Source organism: Urocitellus parryii, unplaced genomic scaffold (genome assembly GCF_045843805.1).
Source record: "Urocitellus parryii isolate mUroPar1 unplaced genomic scaffold, mUroPar1.hap1 Scaffold_40, whole genome shotgun sequence".
Taxonomy (NCBI): domain Eukaryota; kingdom Metazoa; phylum Chordata; class Mammalia; order Rodentia; family Sciuridae; genus Urocitellus; species Urocitellus parryii.
In genome coordinates, this window is record NW_027553586.1 from 7,763,133 (window position 1) to 7,784,000 (window position 20,868).

The 20,868-nt window shown below is 30.6% G+C and overlaps 1 protein-coding gene across 1 annotated transcript in view; it reads left to right on the forward strand.

Moving 5' to 3' along the window:
• LOC144252336 (pleckstrin homology domain-containing family H member 2-like) overlaps positions 1–20,868 on the forward strand; it is a 164,552-nt gene that overhangs the window by 73,554 nt on the left and 70,130 nt on the right. Inside the window, 4 exon segments of the mRNA XM_077794731.1 lie at positions 15,669–15,818; positions 16,430–16,508; positions 16,956–17,035; positions 17,858–17,939. Of these exon segments, the coding sequence (XP_077650857.1) occupies positions 15,669–15,818; positions 16,430–16,508; positions 16,956–17,035; positions 17,858–17,939 (391 nt within the window).

A 20,868-nucleotide genomic window follows, 5' to 3' on the forward strand; every position in this document is an offset into this window, starting at 1 on the left:
TGAGTTTACTTCTAGGCTTTTTCTTTATTGTGTTCCATTGGTCTGTGTGTCTGTTTTATACTAATAGCACAATGTCTTGATTACTGTAGCCTTCTATATTTTTAAGTTAGGTAATGCAATGTCCCTTGCTTTGTTACCTTTGTTGAAGATGGCTTTGGTTGTTCAGAGATCTTTTGAGGTTTTGTATACATTTTAAGATTATTTTGTCTAATTCTTTACAGTCATTGATATTTTGATAGGGATTACACTGACTTTTCAAATTACTTTTGATACTATGAAAATTTTATATAGAATGTCTTTCTACTTTTTTGTGTTCCCTTCCATTTCTTTCATCAGTGCTTTATGTTTTTCATTGTAAATATATGTTTCCTCTTTGGTTAAATTTGTTCTTCAGTATTTTAATATTTTTGTAGTTATTGTTAATAAGATTGCTTTCTTAATCTCTAATTCAGATAGTTCACTATTGGAATATAGCAATGTCACTTATTTTTATATGTCAATTTTGTATCATGCAATTTATCTGAATTAATTTATTTGTTTTAATATATTTTGGACAGAGTCTGAGGTTTTCTTTATACAAGATCATGTCATCTACAAAGAGAAACCATTTAGCATTCTCTTTCCAATTTTGGTTGTCTCTTATTTCTTTTTCTGGATGGATTTCTCTGGTTAGGTCTTCTAGCACTGTGTTGAATAAAAGTGGTGAAAGTAGTCATGCTTGTCTTATTCTAGTTCTTAGATTTCATCTTTTCTACATTCAGCATAATGTTAGCTCTTGGCTTACTACAAAGGAAGATTATTTTTTAAATTCCATGCTTATTTTCTAAAATAAATGTAAACATTTAAGTATTGATAAGATCTGGTTTTCATATTATCATAACTTAAAATTTTTATAAGGTTGTTATCAGGTTGAATTATGCAATATGCATAACCACAGAACTTATTGAAATGTGTCATTATGGCACAACTCTGTGAAACATGGGCATTCTGAAAGCAGAAAACAAATGAAGTCTCATATATGTATGGGGTCCAAGGTTCAATAAATATACTGAAGCTAGAATAATTATATCTTAGCAATAGATTCCATATTCCATATAGCACCATATGGAAGAAGAGAGAGTAAAAGATAATTTCACCTTTCTAGTTGGAACATCTCAGTGAACACCATCAAATGAGAGAGAAAACATGGTGCCCTCATTTACAAGAATATTTAGTTTTTTCAAGAGATTTCATCTTAGAGTTTATAATGCAATACAAAATGAATATAGTTTTACTTACTGGAATTAGTTAACTGAATATTTGTCCATATTGTATCTAACTTTTTAGGCAAGTAATACATAGGTCTTGAAAATATGAAATTGGATATATGTAAGTAGCATAAAATACGTAGTTGACAAGAGGGGGTTAAATGAAATAGGAATCCTCTTCCATTCAATTATTTGAATGCTTAATTAAGATGAAAAATGGGTTCATCCTCCAGGATCACAATGATATTGTCAAGACCTATAGATATTTAATGTTTTGAGAAAGTTAATGTCCTATATAAAAGGCAATCACAGAGGGTTTTATGAATCTTTCATGCAGATAATAAGTACAAATTCACATGGAAGCTGCAATCCAGGCAATCCTTAAACAGATAAAAATACCTACTCTCAATATATCAATGTAACCATAAAAATTAAAGACATTTTCATTAATTTTTCATGATTTTAATCAGATGTGTTTGTAAATATCTTTATGTCTTAAAATTAAACTAGGTATTATCAAATCAAAAATCTTCAACATATAATAAAACTTTCTTTATAAGTTCACTATCTGTAAATGCTTATAAAATCCTGTGTCAAGAACCTTTCAATTAAAAGAGATAATCTCTAGTACATACTTCATTTAAGAATAACTAGAAAATCAGGCCACCTATCTTGTGTCAAAAGAAGAATATATTTCATTAGACACAAAATAAATTGTTAGACAGTGATGTTGTTTCAAACTGGTTAATACATTGGGGACAAATCTAAGAATACTATATTTAATTATGTGCTAAATATGTACATTTGTGGATGGTAAAGTTCATAATCATCGTTAACAAAAAAGTGTGGAGATCGGGAGGCTCAACAGCAAGCCTACCAATATGAAATATTTTAGGTACTAATTTATGAAGCTGTAGTTCATCCTGAGGGATGGCATATAAACCAACAGATTGAGACCAAAATGCTGGGAACAGAATACATTCATTAATCTGCAAATAATTGCTTTACCTTGTTTGGTTATAAAATTAAGACATCCTTGATGTCTGTTTTAAATCATGTTCCTTAGAAGCATAGTTTGTGACAGCAGTTCCCATTTGGGCACTTCATCAGCAAAATGGAAACAGGTCAACAATAGCATATACAAATCTCTCTTTCCTTTCTATTGCTTCTAACTTGTAAATATTTTTCAATTTGATGTCATCATTTTATCTCCACAAATCTGTCTAATTTAGTCTCTAGGTTTGACTACAGCATTTGCCTTTTAGCTTCTGCCCTCGAAATGCCATATCCCAGTGGGTTATTTTCATACAAAACTGACTATTTCTTTTAAACCTCAAATAAAATTTATTTTTTAAAATATTTTAAAAATATTTCTTTCTCAAACCCAATTGCCCAAATCCCTGGATCCTAAATATATTAAACTTTAGAAACAAATGCATTCAAGCTGAAGCCCAGTTTTCTGTACAATTATCCCTGCTTTCTTCAGTATCTCAAGTTTTTGATGGGAAGTGAGTGTATTTTCCATCACTAATTGTGCATAGTTTTGCACAGCACTCAAAAATATTTGCTGAGGGATACTAATTATTTAAGTGCATTGAGAAAAGGGTGCATTTTGTTATAATTTAAATTTGTTTTCAAAACTTATTTTGGGCAAAATAACACAAATTACTTTAAATAACACCGTTTCTTCACCTGTAAGGAAAAAAAAATCCTTTGATTTATATTTAATGACTATGTAAGCTATTCAAAATTAAAGGCATTAGATAAGTAATAAATATGTTTTATTTCTACCTTTCTAGAGTAACTTGTATAGCAGTGATCACACAGTATGAGTTCATCAAATATTGTAGCCTTGGCAGATGGCTCTATGTTTTATTTGTTTTCTTTTATAATTATTTCTTCTACTCTGTTTTTATGATATAGAAGTATTTGATACACTTTCAAAATGAAAAAATAATGAAATTGTTTTGAAAATATTAAGAAAGTATTGGCATTTGTGCTGATTAATATTAAAAATTAATAGTTTTCTTGAATAGTTGATAAAATATAATTTATTAACATAAAAACACTTTTGAGGAGAGAATCCCAAGAGATCCAATATAAATATTCTTTCCAACATGGCATGTAAGCTCATGATATGGTGGAGCTGTCTTGCACATACTCATCAGAGATAATTGTGCCTATCTCTTCTTAATTCTGTGTTCAGGGTCAACTATGGAGAGTTTGAAATTAGCTACAGTATTTATATAACAAAGTAATAGAAATTTCTATGTGCTACAGAGCACAGCACTCCCACCGCCAATACACACAGATAGGTGAGTTAGTTTTGAAACAATTCCCTACACTATATTTAATACAGGAATTTAATTATTCCCTCATTTATGGAAGACAAAGGCAAAAGAACAAATTAGAAAAATTTTATATTTAAACAAATATTTGAAGAAAATTCATAGTACTTTCTAATCTTTAGTATTTAAAGAAAAATGATCCCTGTAGGTGAATATAACATTCTAACCCATCCTTGCTTGGTATTAATTTTGCAATTATTTATTTTCTACCAAATTGTGTACAGAAGGGATTGGAGGACCTGAGGGTATAGCTCAGTGGTAGAGCACTTGCCTAGCACGTGTGAGGCACTGAGTTCAATCCTCAGCACCACATGAAAATAAATAAATAAAATAAAGATATTGTGTTCATCTACAAAAAATATATTTTTAATAAAGAAGGGATTGGACAAAATTAAAAAATTATAGTTTACATAAAAACAACACAAAGAAAAACACACATACACAAAAAGGAGCTTTAAAAATACAAATGCTGTGTAATCCTATCAGGACATGGAGTGTGAATCTTCTGACCTGCACTCACTACAGGCATGGTACGCACAAGATGCCTCTTCATTGTGTGGCTGTGTCTTCACTTAACACACTATAAAATTAATGTTGAATATTAGAAAAATCTTGCACCATGATCAGTGGGTATCATCCCTGGGATGCAAGAATATGCAAATCAGTAAATGTAATTCATCACATAAACAGAATTAAGGATAAGAAACACATGACTATCTCAATAAATGCAGAAAAAATATTTCACAGAGTGCAATAACCAATTATGGTTAAAACACCAGAGAAACTAGGGATCAAAGGAACTTACCTTAATATTGTAAAGAATGGATATATATATATATATATATATATATATATATATATATATATATATATAAAATCTCAACCCAAAGCCAACATCATACCAAAAGTAGAAAAACTAAAAACATTTCCTCTAAAAACAGGAACAAGACAAAGATGCCCATTCTCATCATTCTTATTTAACATAGTCTCCAACACTCTAGCCAGAGCAATCAGACAAGAGAATAAAATCAAAGGGATACAAATAAAAAAGGTAAGGTGAAATTATTTCTGTTTCTTAATGATATGATCCTATATTTAGAAGACACAAAAAATTCCACCAGAAGAATACTAGATTTGATAAACAAATTTAGTGAAGTAGCAGGACAGAAGATCAACATACATAAATCAATCATTTTCCTATAATCCAATGATGAACTTACTAAAAAAGAAATTAGGAAGACTATTCCATTCATAATAACCTAAAAAAAAAACTTGGGAATTAATCTAACAAAGGATGTCAAGGACCTCAACAGTGAAAACTAATATAGAACACGGAAGAAAGAAATTGAAGATCTTAGAAAAAGAAAAGATTTCTCATGTTCTTGGATAGGCAGATCAATATTATTAAAACAGACATACTTACAAAAGCATTGTACAGATTCAATGCAATTCTCATCAAAATAACCATCACATTCTTCATAGAACTAGCAAAAGAATCCTAAAACTCACTTGGGAAAATAAGAGACCTAGAATAGCCTGAGCAATCTTAAAAAAATAAATAAATAAATAAGCGATGCTGGAGGCATCAAAACACCCATTTTCAAATTATACTACAGAGCTTTATTAGCAAAAACAGCATGGTACTGGCATGAAGAGACATGGTACTGGCACGGTACAGACACGAGATCAATGAAATAGAAAAGAAGACACACAAACAAATCCACATAGATACAATTATACCAGACAATGTTGCCAAAAACATTCTTTGGATAAAAGATAGCTTTTTCAACAAATGGTGCTACAAAATCTGGAAATGTATTTGTAAAAGAATGAAATTTAACGCCTATTTCATACCCTGCACAAAAGTCAACATAAAGAAGATCAAACACCTAAGAATTAGACCAGTAATTTTGGAACTTCTAGAAGAAAATGTAGAACCAAGAATCCAACATGTTGGCACAGGAACCAGCTTTCTTAACAAGATTCCTAAAGCACAAGAAATATTATCAAATTCAGTAAGTAGGACAGCATCAAATTAAAAATTTCTGCATAGAAAATGAAAGAATTAAGAGCATGAAGAGAGAGGCTACAGAATGGAAGAAAACATTTGCTGCATTTTCCTCAGGGAATTAATATCAAGAATATATAAAGAACTCAAAATTTTGACACCAAAAAAATGCAACCCAATTAATAAATGGACGAAAGTACTAAAAAGACACTTCTTGAACAAAAACATATAATTGGCCAACAAATATATGAAAACATTTCAATATATCTAGCAATCAGCGAAATGAAAGTCATAACTCCATTGATATATCATCTCATTCCAGTCACAATGGCAATTATCAAGAATACAAATAATAATGACTATTGGCTAGAATATTCGGGGAAATAATGCTAGTTGGACTGCAAATTAATGAAACCCCTCTAGAAAGCAGTATGGTAACTTTTTCAAACAAAGAATGGAACCATCATAAAACGTTGCTATCCTCCTCCTTGGTACTTTCACAAAAAAATGTAAAATCAGCATACTATAATGATGCAGTCTCATCAATGTTTATAACAGCACAATTCACACTAGCCAAAATATGGAACCAACCAAGTACCCTTCAAAAGATAAATGGATAAAGAAAATGGCTTTTCCAGTAAATGGGTGAAACTGGAGTTCATGCTAAGTGAAATAAATCAGACTTAGAAAGCCAAAGGTCATATGTTTTATCTGATATGTGGATGCTAATCCAAAATAAGGATTAAAAAGAGAGAGAGAGAAAATGAAAGGTGGGTATTTCAGTAATAAAGGAGAAAGATGGGTGGACTAGATGAAGGGGACCGAGGTGGAGGGGAAAGAAATGGGATAAGAAAAGAACAGCTTAATGAATCTTATCTAAATTTCCTATGTACATGAATGAATATACAACAGTGAATTTATCATCATATATATCCAAAAGAAATTAACAACACACACATGCATGTGTGCACACACACACGAAACTAAAAGTAAATAACAGAAAGCTTAGTAGAGTGGACAGAAGCGGATAGGTGGAGGGAGGAAAAAAGGAAGGGAAATACTGGAGATTGAATTAGAGCAAATTATATTCAATGCCTTTAAAATTATGTGAAATTAAATCATAATGTTATGTATAACTAAAAGAATAATAAAAACCATATTAATAATCCACAGTTTTATTTAAAGCTATTTGCTTTCTTTATGCTCATACTTCTTGCTTTCCTATATTTATGGGTATTTTCATTATAAAGACTATTAAACTCTGTACTTTTAGCAAGAGTACACATTACTGTCTTGAGAGTCCTGTATTCCTTACCAGACTCCAGCTCATCTGAGCTGTTATACTTTTCTTAAGCAGGTCCTTCACTCCTGGAGTAGAAGATTCGAAACTATTTGAGTTACCAACTTTACCAAAGAGATTTCCATATTTTAAAAGAGGGTCCCCATTACAACTCTAGCCTACTCATATCAAAAGCTTTAAAAATGAAATAAAAAGAAAAGATACTTTTGAAAAATATTGATTAATTTATGTAAACTAATTGGGTCCTTAAAATTTTCCAAATGTTAGAAATGTAAATGGTGTATAAAATAGTTTTTCAAGTTATCAGCATTCAATACATAGCTTATTAATGAGTTCATTGATATGAATTTTCTAATGACAACTATTTCTACTATTTTATTCAAATTGTAGCCTTTCTAGACATGTTATTTTCATTTTAATAATCATTCCACAATCATCAAGAATTTTCCTAAAATTCAATTACCAACAGTGACAAAGGAAAGTAGAATGTGTTAATGAGAAAAAAATTGAAAAATCTAATGTAATAAATGCCAGGAAGCTATTAAAAAAGTTTCTTCTTGTAAATGTATGCATTAAGATATTTGAGGAACAGGTCTGATTTTTAAAGCACAGAGACATAAAATGGTAAGCATAATTGCATGATTACCAATTTAGGTCCAGAATCTCAAGTGAAGTGATGTGCTGCTGCTCATTTACCATGAAGCACCAATGTCTCCTTCTGCCTGTTCTTGTCACCCACCCTCTATGATCCATAATTCAGCACCTCTTTCAAAGCACCTGACAATGTATACACTCAATTTACTTTTTGAAATCTCATCTTGATTGGAGTAGAGATGGTTCTAGGAACTTGATTATGCCACACATTTCAGTGTTAGTTACTACCTCATTCTAACTTCACTAGTTGCTTGTCTATACTCTGCAAATTTAGCTAGGAACTTAGGTCTAGAAAAGAATAATTCCTTGCCAAGGAGACAACTGGTGACTTAAGGGACAAGATTTTCTAATAATTTTACAAGGATATGGTAGACTACAAAAGGAGACTAGAAGACACTCATGAAAGCAAAAGAATGAATTGAGAATGTTATGCTACTTAAATAAACTATTAAATTCATTATTACAGTCCCTCTGATAGCAAAAAAAATGAAAATAATGATATACTGAAATGTTAAATTACTTTACGCGCTGTCAATATAGTAGAACTATATAAATACACCAAATTTCCTGGAACTTCAAAATGAATTTCTTTGAATAATCTGTCCTTTTAGAAACCCTTTGGATTCATTTCAGTCAATGTAAAGAATAACCTACCTATTTGTTGTCTTACAATTTCACTCCTTAATCTTTCTTTTTTACAGCTTAAGTTTTTAAACCTTTTGAGGATCCATGCATCTTTCAAATGGGTGGTCTTTTTAAAGTCTATTTTAAAATTCCATTCTTAATATATTCATTTTTACCAAAGTAGCATTTTGTCATCTGTTTTTCAATATTAAGTAAATTTAGCAAAAATATTCTAGGTAGTCTTCATTAATGATGTCATTCAATATAATACATTCAATTTAGGTCACATATTCTGGCAATCAAAAGTTATAATTTGTACCAGCTCCATGTCTTAATCTCAACACATCAGTCTGTTCATAAAAATGAAAATAATTATTATAGCAATTTTTCCCTGGCAAATGATTAAATTTTGCTAGTATTTTTGACACAACTTTTCTACACAACATTTACTTTCTTTGATTCAAAGTGTGCATCACTATTAAATATCTGTGCAGTGGAGCAGTATGTCCTAAATGGCCAAGATATCTGTCAGATGCTTAGATATTTCCTTTTATCATTCATAGTAGCTGTGTCTGCACAGTGGCTAACAACCACGTGCAGGTAGAATGGTAAAAATGAAGGTATTTGATCTTTCTAGTAATTGCATTGTTCATTGTATCTCATTCTTAAGACATTTTCTATAAATCACCACATTCATGAGATACAGAAACCTTGCTTATAGGAAATCCTATGTTTAAAACCAATGTTATATATAAGAAGAATTTGAGACTTTATATGTAGAAAACACTCAGGTTAGCTTGCTGGTAGATTTACATGATGAAAAACACAAAAGTCTCTAAATTCTTGACAAATTATAATTCATTTAAAAGGTAATGTATTTTTCTTTACAGCAAATGATGTTTTATATTATTTTATAATGCTTTACAATTGAAAGAAAAACTGATAGATTCAACTGGCTCTTTTGGTATGAGTACCTAATTAGTTCAGATACACAGTCTATGGAAACAAATGCCCAGAATAATAAGGTTACAGGTTTAATAAATACCCACAGAATAATGCATAGAAGGTATTATAATATGAACATAAAGACAAATAATTTTAAAATAACTGATAATATTCATAGGCTGGAGTAGGAACTAGTGGGGAGATTAGGTTTTATGTATCAGGGTCCTTTAAAAAGTATTTTGAATGATTTATGTATCTATACTTTTTGTGGCAATACATACTTTAATTTTTCTAAATATATTTTAGAGGAGCTGGGGTTATGGCTCAGCAGTAGAGTGCTCACTTAGCATATACAAGTCCCTGAGTTCAATTCTCAGCACCACATAAAAATAAATAAATGAAACAAAGTTATTGTGTCCAATTACAACTAAAAATAAATATTAAAAAAGATATATATTAGAGAATAAAATTCCTCTAAATGTATTTTATTCCTCAGGAATTAATATCTTATGAACATTGGCAATGTTATCAGGAAAAGAGAGCTATATATTCCAAGACTGACTCAAATCATGTAACATTTTCCTATACATATAAAAAGTCAAATGTTAATATTTATCAATTAGTCACAATGAGAATGTCTATGTTCTTGAACCCATGTATCACAGAATTTTTCATTTAAGTGTTATGGATAGTTATGTGTTATATTACTTTCTTTTCTCAACCTATATAGAATATTTAGTGTATAACACGCAAATAGGTTATCAAACATGCATACTTATTTGATTATTGAAAATTAAAAGAACATTATGTACTTTAAAAGGACTTTATTGATTTATCTATAAGTTTGAATAATGAAAATAGTGATAATTTCAATATAATAAATCTCATGTCCAGATCTTTTTCTATGATGGCTCTAGTGGCATAACAGTGGGTGACATCATAATTTTTGTACTGTTCTGTTTATAATTAAAATAAGCTACATAAGTTGAAACATTTAATGCATAAAATATTGGGGCAATATAGGATGGTTTCCATTTGTAATTAGTTTTGAATATTAGCTTTTTAATTAAGAACTGCTGGCTAGAGCTATAATAATTATATCTTATTTATGTCTCCTGAAGGTAAAAGCTGCTATATTCTCATAAAATTGTGCCACTTTTCTGGTGTGCTGTTCTGGCATGTTGATATATAGTCTATTTATCACATTTTTAACTGTACTCCTGTTTAATCCAAATAGTGCTATTATTTAGATTAATTTTGCCCTCCTATGGCTATCAATTTATTTTCTTTATTCTGCACAACACAAAGTATCACTATCTTATTTTCAAAGAAAGCTGCAATTTGTTTTATAGAAATTTAGAACTATAGATAAGGATGAAGTAATTGTAGCCACTGAAAGGTGATAATATCTGAATGATATAGCATCTGTTCTTGTTCTAAAAACTAGAACTATATTTGCACTTCCAAGGAGTAAATAAAGAAGAATCTTATAACAATATTAGCATGTGATATAGAAAGCATTAAAGAAATTAATATTAAAGAAAAATAATATGATTTAGTATATATTTCTATGATTAAATGCTAAAATATTGTCCTCTCCATTGTTCACGAAATAAACAAATGAAAAGTGAAATTTGGACTAACAAAATAAAGAGGATAAATGAAGACAAAATTTCCATATTGGTAATGTAGCGAAGGACATAGAATTTATTCACTTAACTTCCAAAGCATGTTCACAGAGCTAAGACCTCACATATCACTACAAATTTTTTTTTTATTTTTTATATTCAGAAAAACAGTTTACATTGCAAGATAAGGTTGTAGAGTAAAAATTGATTTAACAAAATATAATAAAATTATAAAAGTGTGTTTACATGTATTTCTAGATACTTGAAAATTTTTCCACATCTAAATCTATTTTTTCAGAATTTGAAGTAGAGTCATTCACTATTTGATAGTGTAATGTTTTCTAATCTTTTATCCCTTGCTCTGAAGCTTGATTTTCTGATTATTGCATTATTTTAAAACTTTTTTCACTTGTCAACAATATGTACGAAATATATGTGAAAGTACAAAGAGTTTAAATAATAAATATGACACATAATATAGCCAGATTCCACTTTCTATACTAAAAGTTTACTAGAGTCAATTTAACCATTAGAGAAAATGACAAAAATAAAGTTTTGCTTCTTGTTTCTATTATTTGAGTTTTAGAACCAGTAAAAATTGAATTGAAGAAGTTACTCAATTAAACTGATTGTATAAAGCAACTTGGTGTTTTTTATTAATTATTAAATTTTTAATATCCAAAAGTTAATAGGGTCCATGGTCTAGATAAACTGGAACTTTTTTTTAATCAAAAATTAGTTTTTAAAAAGTAGTACCAGTTGAGCATTCCTTAACCTAAACTTTGAAATCTGAAACAACACAAATAAAAACAACTTTTTGAGCGTTGATATGATGCTACAAGTGGAAAATTCCTCACCTTACTTTATGTGATGCATTGCAGTCAAAACATAGCACACTGAAAATATTGCATAAAATTACCTTTAGGCTATGCGTATGAGGTATGTATAAAACACAAATGAATATTATATTTAGACTTGAGTCCCATTCCCAAGATATCTTGTGAATATGAAAATATTCCAAAGTTAAAAAAAATACAAAATCTAAAATACTATTGGTGTCAAGCACTTCAGAAGAGGGATACTCAAACTTTTACTACCTTTTATGTTGCTTGTGCAACATGAATGACCAAGTATTGACTCTACTCATAACAAAACATTGCTCTAGACATTATTTTTTAATTTATGCTTTTGGAAAAAAATGAGTAAAATGGATCTAATTTTCCCTTCTGCTTGAGACAAATATCAAGCTTAGCAAGATATATGAAACAACTGTTTTATGACATTGGACATCAGATAAGACATTAATTCCAGGAACCTGGCCCTATGATTTCCTCAGACTCTTGTTTAGAGGGTGTCTTCAGGCTGTGATCTTGGAGAAGGACCATAAGTGGGTCCAGCAGCCTTCCTGAGTTTAATCAGGAGAAAGCATGTATACTTCACAAGACTGAGAATCAGTGAAGAGTAAGTTACAGCAACATACATTTACCATCTTCAGTTGAGCAATAATCATCAATGTGAAGAAAATAACCAAGACCAGGGAAAGACCATCTGAAAGATACAGTAGGAACAATTCCTACAGATCATACAGAATAGGTATTATTTTGAGTTTGTACAAGTCAGAGTAAAAAATATTATAATTCAGGACAACAGTTAAAGTAATTTTAAAAAGATATTGCTTCAATAGTGGGAGGAATTGTCTCTAAAGGATGCTTTGCTCCTGCCTAATAGTGTGTAAAAGCAGTCTTGAAGATAATCAAACTATTCATAAGTAGCTTTAACTACATCTTAAAACAAAGTCTAAGAATATTTATAAATACAAAAACATTTTCAGAACACAAAAACAAACTTCACATTAGCCTGAATCCAAACAAATTACTAAACCTGCAAAAAATCTGGAACATATAACCCATACTAAGGTGAAACATAATTAATATTAACATATACAAGAATGGAGTGATGGGATGAAGCAGAGAGGGAGATAAAACTATTTATTATAATAAGATTCTATATGTTCAAAAAGGAAAAATAAAATAGTACATGTTCAAGAGACACAAAGGATATGAATATACCTGTATGAAATTTATAGAGATAAAAAATAAATTAATGAGAGAAAATAGACTTGATATGATTAATTTCAGACTTTACACTGCCAACTATAGATTTGTAAAACTGCAGAACAAAAAAGCAGTAAAAAATACAGAAATAAAAAAAAATACTAAATTAAAAATGAGCAGAGCTTAAGTGAGCTGTGGAAAATCTTTAAGTGGTCTAATGTATGAGGAGTAAAATTTCAGGAAAAAGAGAGAGTAGAGGACAGGGAAAAGGAATATATAATTCAATAAATAATATATAATTTTCTAAGTTTAATACAAAGTATGAACCTTTAAAACTCAATAAATTACAAGCATGGGAAACATACATTAAACGACCCCAATGTATGTGAAAACCTAGATGCTTAAAGATAGGGAGGATATTTTAAAAGCCTGCTTGTTTTTTTGTGAAAGCTTCTTAGTTTTACTGTAGAATTCTTGTTCATACTAATTACCAAGGAAGGCTGGTGAATCCTGTGAAACTTGGTCATAACAGGACCAATTGGGAAGTGGGTTGCCTGTAACTATTTTGTGATCTCTTTCCCTAAGAAATTTTGCACATTTCCCAATATTTTTCTTGCCTGGGAAAGCTGTTTTTCTAAACGTAACAATCAAATTAAAAAGTTTAGATGGCAAAGATGCATCCACATGTTCAATGGATTAGACAAAGGGGAATGAAAGGAAGGGAGAGGGGATGTGATTAGGAAAGACAGTAGAAATGAATCAGACATAACTTTCCCATGTTCATGTATGAATACATGACCAGTGTAACTTCACATCATGTACAATCACAAGAATGGGATGCTAATTTGAATGTTATAATATGTGTATACATAATATGTCAAAATATACTCTACTTCACGTATATACAAAAAGAACAAATAATTTAAAAAAAAAAAGATGAATCCAAGGAGCTCTGCAGCATTCATTCATAAAATAAATTCAACTATCAAATCCTAGTCATCATTGTCCAGAACCTAGACTGAAATAGGTTTGGCACTTGCCAGTAATAATAGGGAAATTTTATGTGATGACCCAATGTCTGGAGGGTGGCTTGCTCAGACATAATAAAAAGAGAGTATAGCTGAGGGTCTGGTAATATTTATTTCTGTTCTTATTCAATTACTTAGGTTTTTCTTGAAGTTCATCTTCTATTATTATGTCCTCAGAGGAGAACAACCATTTTGGACTTGGCTGTACTTTTCTCTCCTTGCTCCAGGGTACCCTGTGTACAGCTGGAAATGCATATTCATATTGACTCTTGGTTTTTATTGTCCTGCTTGGGCTGTTGATCATGACATGGACCTTTGTCTTTGATACAAATCTTAATCCTTTAGCTCAAGTAGAAAACCCACTCTATTATGTTAAAGAATCTAAATTAAAGATAACTGAAATTATCATTTGAATACTAGAATATGTTTTTCCTCCTATTTTTTAATCTGCTTTTATTTTCATAGTTTCTAATCATGCGGGTAGTATTTAAGTAGAATAATTGGCATCTAAATTGAATTTGCATTTATACTGTGAATCCTCAGATGAAACTTGATAGTCACAGTTAAAAGAATAAAACCAAACCAACCTTTACACCTTTCACCTGAAAAATCTAATTAGTCAAATACTTTGAACATTGAGTAAGGATTCATTTTGAATTTTCAGAGATAATTAATTTCTCAAATGCTTTCACATTATTGCTAAAATTACATTCTTAGCTATTTGGAATATATGAATAAAACTCTTTAGTACAGTCCTCAATACTTTATTTTCTTTCTTGCTATCCTTAACACCTCCTTTTTTTAGACCTTATAAAGTCTGGTGAGACTTCCAATCAAGGAATAGGTCTAAGATTCACAGAAAGGTAAAAGAAAAGAAACAGCTACAAAGTGGTATCTGTAAAATTGAAACTTCCCTATGAATTAGATAGACTTATAGAACCCATATGGTCAGCAACAATCAGGTTTGCAGATGTGTCCTAAGATGTCATACTTCTGAATGTGTTTTGTAGAAAATCCAATCAGGGCCAATCTCTTAGATGTTAAAATTGAAGCACTTCCCATCCTCCAGCCTCATACCTGTTAATCTTACCAACTCTTTGACTTACTGTATGATTTTTACCTACTTATTACTATTTTTTATCCCTCTTTACCATTAGAATGTAATTTCCATGCAAGATATTTGGGTCTGTTTTATGATTCCTTTCCAGGTACTGAAATAGGCTTTGCACTTGCCAGGTATTCAATGAGCATTGGTGAAGTGAATGAATAAATAAGCTCTCACTAAGTGCCTTTTCCTACCTATGATTCTTGTTTTTTTTAATTTTTAATTTTTTAATGATTTCGTCATTTGAGCGCTCAAAGTTTCTCTTGTTTTTCTTTTCTTTTCCACTGAGTATTTCTTTTTCATCTAAGTTTCAGTTTTCCCAAAAATATGTTATGCCAGGTCATCTGGTTTGAGTTTTATCTCACTGCTCACATTTTAAATTTATATTCCTACCTTGTTTAAAATATGAAAAAATGAGGGTTAGAAACTTGCTGCTTCTATATAAACACTTTTGTGTATTGTCACTGCTCTAGTAAGCATATAGTTATGTTATAGCAATATTCACATCATCTCCTGTGTATCCTTATGTACCCCAAAAGTACAACTGTCTGACAGAATAGTCTTCATAATTTGTAACTTTTAAATACATTAACAATTCCTGTTTCATATTTTCATTTTATTATGATACCTTTTAGGAATCTATATAATTTTATAGTAAAAATCTAAGTTTCATATTATGATAAATTTAATTTAATTTTAATTTTAACATTTTATTCTCTCAATTTAGGTACAAGTTATGGAACATAAATTGAAAGCAGCTAATATTCAAACCAGTGAATCAGAGACAAGTTTATATAAAAAATGTCAAGACCTGGAGTCTCTACTACAGGAAAAAGATGACATCATTCAAAATTTGGAACTGCAGTTTGAAGAGCAGGTAGGAAAATTTTAATCATCAAAGACTTATAAATGTGTGTACTCATTTGTGCATAAAGACAAAGTTTAAAAGGAGTCTAGATTTCTAAATGTGAAGGGGAAAATCTTACTTAAGTCAACCCACAGGATTGTATCACATGTGCTGGTGAAAGGTTAAGGTAAAATGGCATTCGCTTTAAGTCCAGGGTGAGTCCAGGCAAGATCTGGCACTTTTTAGACGGTACAGTGTTCTTTCACATTCAGACTTAGAATTTATGTGTACAGTTTAAGTAGGAAATACTTAGTTATCAGCAGCATTATGTCCATAAAATATTTGTAATCATTTTGTTTTAGATTGTTACAGTGTTGGAAATATTTATAGAACATTGTATTTTATATATTTATGTTTGATACTAATCCTTCTGCTTAGAAATGTAAACACTGTTTTAAACCACTACTATTGAGAACAAGTACAGAAGTTTATTTTAGATTTTTATTACAAAAACTGTGTTAGTGTCGTTTACTTAAATAGTCATTTAATGTAATTTAAATATGACCATTATGACATTGTTTTGTTATGCTCATTAAATTGTTGTTTATTTTCAGCATTTTTTAAATTTCTCTGGGGATTAGTATTTCTTTGTTAGTGGTTTGCAGCTTTATACCGGCCTCCAGTCTCCGCCCATTGTAATTTATGGTAACCATATTCCCGGTAGTTTTGTGATCATAACCATATTTTAAGGTTGGTGAAGTAGACTTTTTAGTCTATATTTTTCCTGGGTCTTTTTTAAATTAATGCTTGAGGGAGTTCTAGCCATTATACCAGATTTTTAGTCTCCTCTTCCTAACCTGGTTGACCCTGTTCTACTGTTCCAGAAATGTTTATTTTATTGATATATTCAGTGTATTGACTTCAGTGTGTTGATCATTCAAAGAAAGAGAAGAACAATTATTAAAACTAGCAATGTTTGCATCTATCTCTGTGGATTCTTATTGTATTTGCTGGATAAATTTTCTCTTTTAAAAATCTGATAATTTGCAGGTAGATGTCCTAAATCTGAGACAGGTTTTAAGTGGATTTGTCTTGCATATTATCAGGTAACATTTCTGGACCACTGAGTTTATGTTTGAACTAAACAAATTGCAAATGTTATTTCAGAAACAAGAATCCAAGAAGCTAAAATAATAGAAGAGAAAGCAGCTAAGATCAAAGAATGGGTAACAGTTAAGTTAAATGAGGTATTTGTTGCTATATTTTTTCTTTTCTTTTCTTTTACTTTATTCTTTTTTAGTAGGTAAACAATCAGAATATACAATCATCTGAGTGAAACAAAAAATTCAAATCAGTTGATGGTGCTGCTCTTTTTTGGTAAATCTGAGATAGGTAGCTTTTATTTTAACATCCATTGTATTTCAAAAATTAAACAATTGATAGACATCTGATGATCAGTGTAAATAGTCTCACTCTAATTACTTAATTTTAGTTCTAATTAGTTAATTTTAAATAATTATACAGCATATCTGTATATATTATAAAATTAATATATTTGGTATCTGAAGTACAGATTAAATACTGAAATAGTTTGGTTTCAAATAATTTTACAGTGGAAAAAACTTAGGGGGGGCCAGGCGCGGTGGCACATACCTGTAATCCCAACAGCTGTGGAAGCTGATGCAGGAGGATCACGAGTTCAAAGCCACCCTCAGCAAAGGCGAGGTGCTAAGCAACTCAGTGAGATTCTGTCTCTAAATAAAATACAAAATCGGGCTGGGGATGTGGCTCAGTGGTTGAGTGCTCCTGAATTCAATCCCCAGTACCAAAAAAAAAAAAAAAAAAAGCTAGGGGGTGAAAACTTGCAAAACTCTCAGTTGTGGAAAAATTAATATTGGTGCCATAATTATCTAGTTTGATAGCCTATGATGATAAATTCATATATTTGCATGTCATTTTATTTTACTGCATTTGGAGTAAACATATTAATGTTTTCTAAATATAATTATTTATTAGCATGTTTTAGAAATGTTATTCCTATGTAAGAGAATATCACTGTGTTGTTTTAGCTGGAATTGGAGAATCAGAATCTTCGTTTGATCAACCAAAACCAAACTGAAGAGATAAAAGCACTACAGTCAAAACTACAAGGTATAAACATTTTCACCAAGATATCCTAGTTGGATTTATTTGGCTATATAGGATTTACTATTTTTTACTTATGATTTAAAAAATTTATTATAAATATAGTATTAGGAATTATTTTCATGAAATGAAGGAATTTCCAAACAAATCAGAACTCAAGTGAATGTATCCAAGTGAATGTTGGCCCTAAATGTGGAAGGTGATGATATACAAGTTTACCAAACTTGTTACTACATAGGTTAAAAAAAACATGGACAGGTAGTAATTTTGCCTTTTTCTATTCTAAAATTCATTTAATTTGTCCTCATAGTAAGTTGCATAGAGTTGATTTTACTGAAAGTATTATTTATTATGTTAGCCCAGGATGTCAGGGATTATGGACAGTGTATACCAATCTCTAATAATGATGGTGTTTTGGTCCTTCCAACCCATGTAGTACTCTATCTCCTGGTTTTCTTAAAGAACACAGAAGACCTATGAAGCCAGATAGTAGATTATAAATATTTGTATTAGAGGTATGTACTTCAAAAGGCCGAGAATACTCTGGCCTCTGAAAGAAAAATGTCTTTTCGTGGGGATTAAGGAATCATGAACATGATACACTTGTATTTGCCTGGGGGACTTTGGAGAAAGCTCCTTGGCTTGCTATGTGCCCTGGAAATGACATTAACCTCCAGAGCTATTTATAACTTTTGATTGTTTACAAATAATTAAACCAAAAGGAATATTTGCTACATTTCAGATAATTCATAACAATATTTTATAGGCTCAAAAGTAACTTTTCGGTCTGGGGTTGTGGCTCAGTGGTAGAGTGCTTGCCTAGCATGCTTGAGGCAATGAGTTTGATCTTCAACACCACTTAAATGTAAAATAAAGATATTGTGTCCACTTAAAACTAAAAAATGAATAAAAAAGTAACTTTTCATAATGTAAAAATTGGGTAATGTGGTTACACCACATATTTCGTCTTTGAGCTATAAATCAGCACTTTTTAATAGAACTTTCTGTGATTTAAGAAATATTCTTTACTTGTGCTGTCCAATATGATGACCACGAGCCACATATAACTATTTGAGAGTAAAGAACTTTTATTAGTCATGAAGTATGACTCTTGTGACTGAAGAACTGAATTTTAAATTTTACTTAATTGATTTAAATCACCATATTGAACAGCACAGCTAGACATTAGTGAACAACCTGAAAAGTATAAACTAATTTGAATATTTCATTTCAGGTATATTTGCTTTAAAAATCAGTTGTTATTTTCAATTTTGCTTTGTATCCTAGTTTTCAACAGTGATTGAAATTCTTACAACCTGAGTGTTTTGAGCAGAATTTGATGATGTGAATAAATTCTTTGGATTTTCCAATACATGGGATTACTTGCTTTTAACTTCAAAACCTAAGGTTGAGTAGTGTAACTATCTTTAATTGAGATTTTCTTAGTACACTATTCTGGTGAAAGCCCCTCAATTGCACATCAGGTTGAAAAAGAGGTGAATCCAGCAAGGTGTACTATAATTTATGCTTATACTACATGACCTAGTATAGAGGTTTTAAAACTTCGTTTAGCAATGGAATCCTTAAAAGGAGGGAAATTATGTAGAATTTGAGCAGGTAAAAGAGGTAAAAGCAGTGTTGGGTGATGGTCCAGAATTCTACAAACTTGGCCTTTTCCATGCCTCTTTTTGTATCCTCTGGGTCTCACAAAATGCACTGGGAAAATGTTGGTATGGTAGGAAGAATATGGGCTTTGAAGAGAGCTTTAATGCCTTATTACTTAATAACTGTTGTATCTCCAGAACATTTTTTTACATTAGTAAAATTGCCATTATAATAGTGCCTTCTGATTTCATGTAGGAATATATAGACTTATTGATTACAGGGCATTTTGTTACTGCATATTAATACTTACTTGATCATTTTCTCTACTTGTATGACAAAAATAAGTGCCTTCATGGCTGATCTGGAGTTTCATATTTAGAATTAAAGTTTCAGATTTGTGTGACATTTACCCTTATTGAAATAGATTGAACATACTAGGCCCACTAAAAATTGTTATTTTTTCCGATTTTTATTTTTATTTTTTAGTACCAGGGATTGAACACAGGGATCCTTACCACTGAGCCATATCTCCAGCCCCTTTTTTATATTTTCTTTAGACAGGGCCTCGCTGAGCTGCTAAGGCTGACTTTCAACTTCTGATCCTCCTACCTCAGCCTCCCAAGTCACTGGGATTACAGGCTTGTGCCACCACACCTAGCTCTAATATTCTTGACTTGCAATTTTTTGTCTTCATTGCAGCCTCTTAGATTTTAAAGACTAAGAGATACTGATAATTGGAAACTAGGCTTGGAGAGGAGAAAAGATATATTATATCGTGAATATAAGATGGTATTTAAAAAATATATATGCATGTACATTTGTCCCTCAGTATCCATAAGGGATTGATCCCAGGATCCCTGTAGATACTGGAATCTGAGAATGCTCAAGTTCCTTATTTAAAATGGCACAGTATTTACATATAGTCTATGTAACTCCTTCTATAATTTTAATCATTTCTGGATTGCTTATAATACCTAATACAATATAAATGTTTGTAAATATTAGTTATACTCTATCATTTAAGGAATAATAAGAAAAACATCTATATGTGTTCACTACAGAGGCAGTCTTTGTTCAGAATATTTTTTAATCTACAGTACATTGAGTTCACAGATATGAAATCCACGGATGCAGAGAATCAAATGTATGCAACCATTACAATCAAATTGTGAATTAGTTCTGTGAGAGATGATCAACACAAAAACATTAAAAGATACATCTAAAAGAACATAATATATAAAGATATCTTTCTTATCCACTGCTTAATTATCAGTTGCTACTTAGCTTATCCCTTTATCCAGAGTGAAGAATTTCATTTTTGGAAACTCCT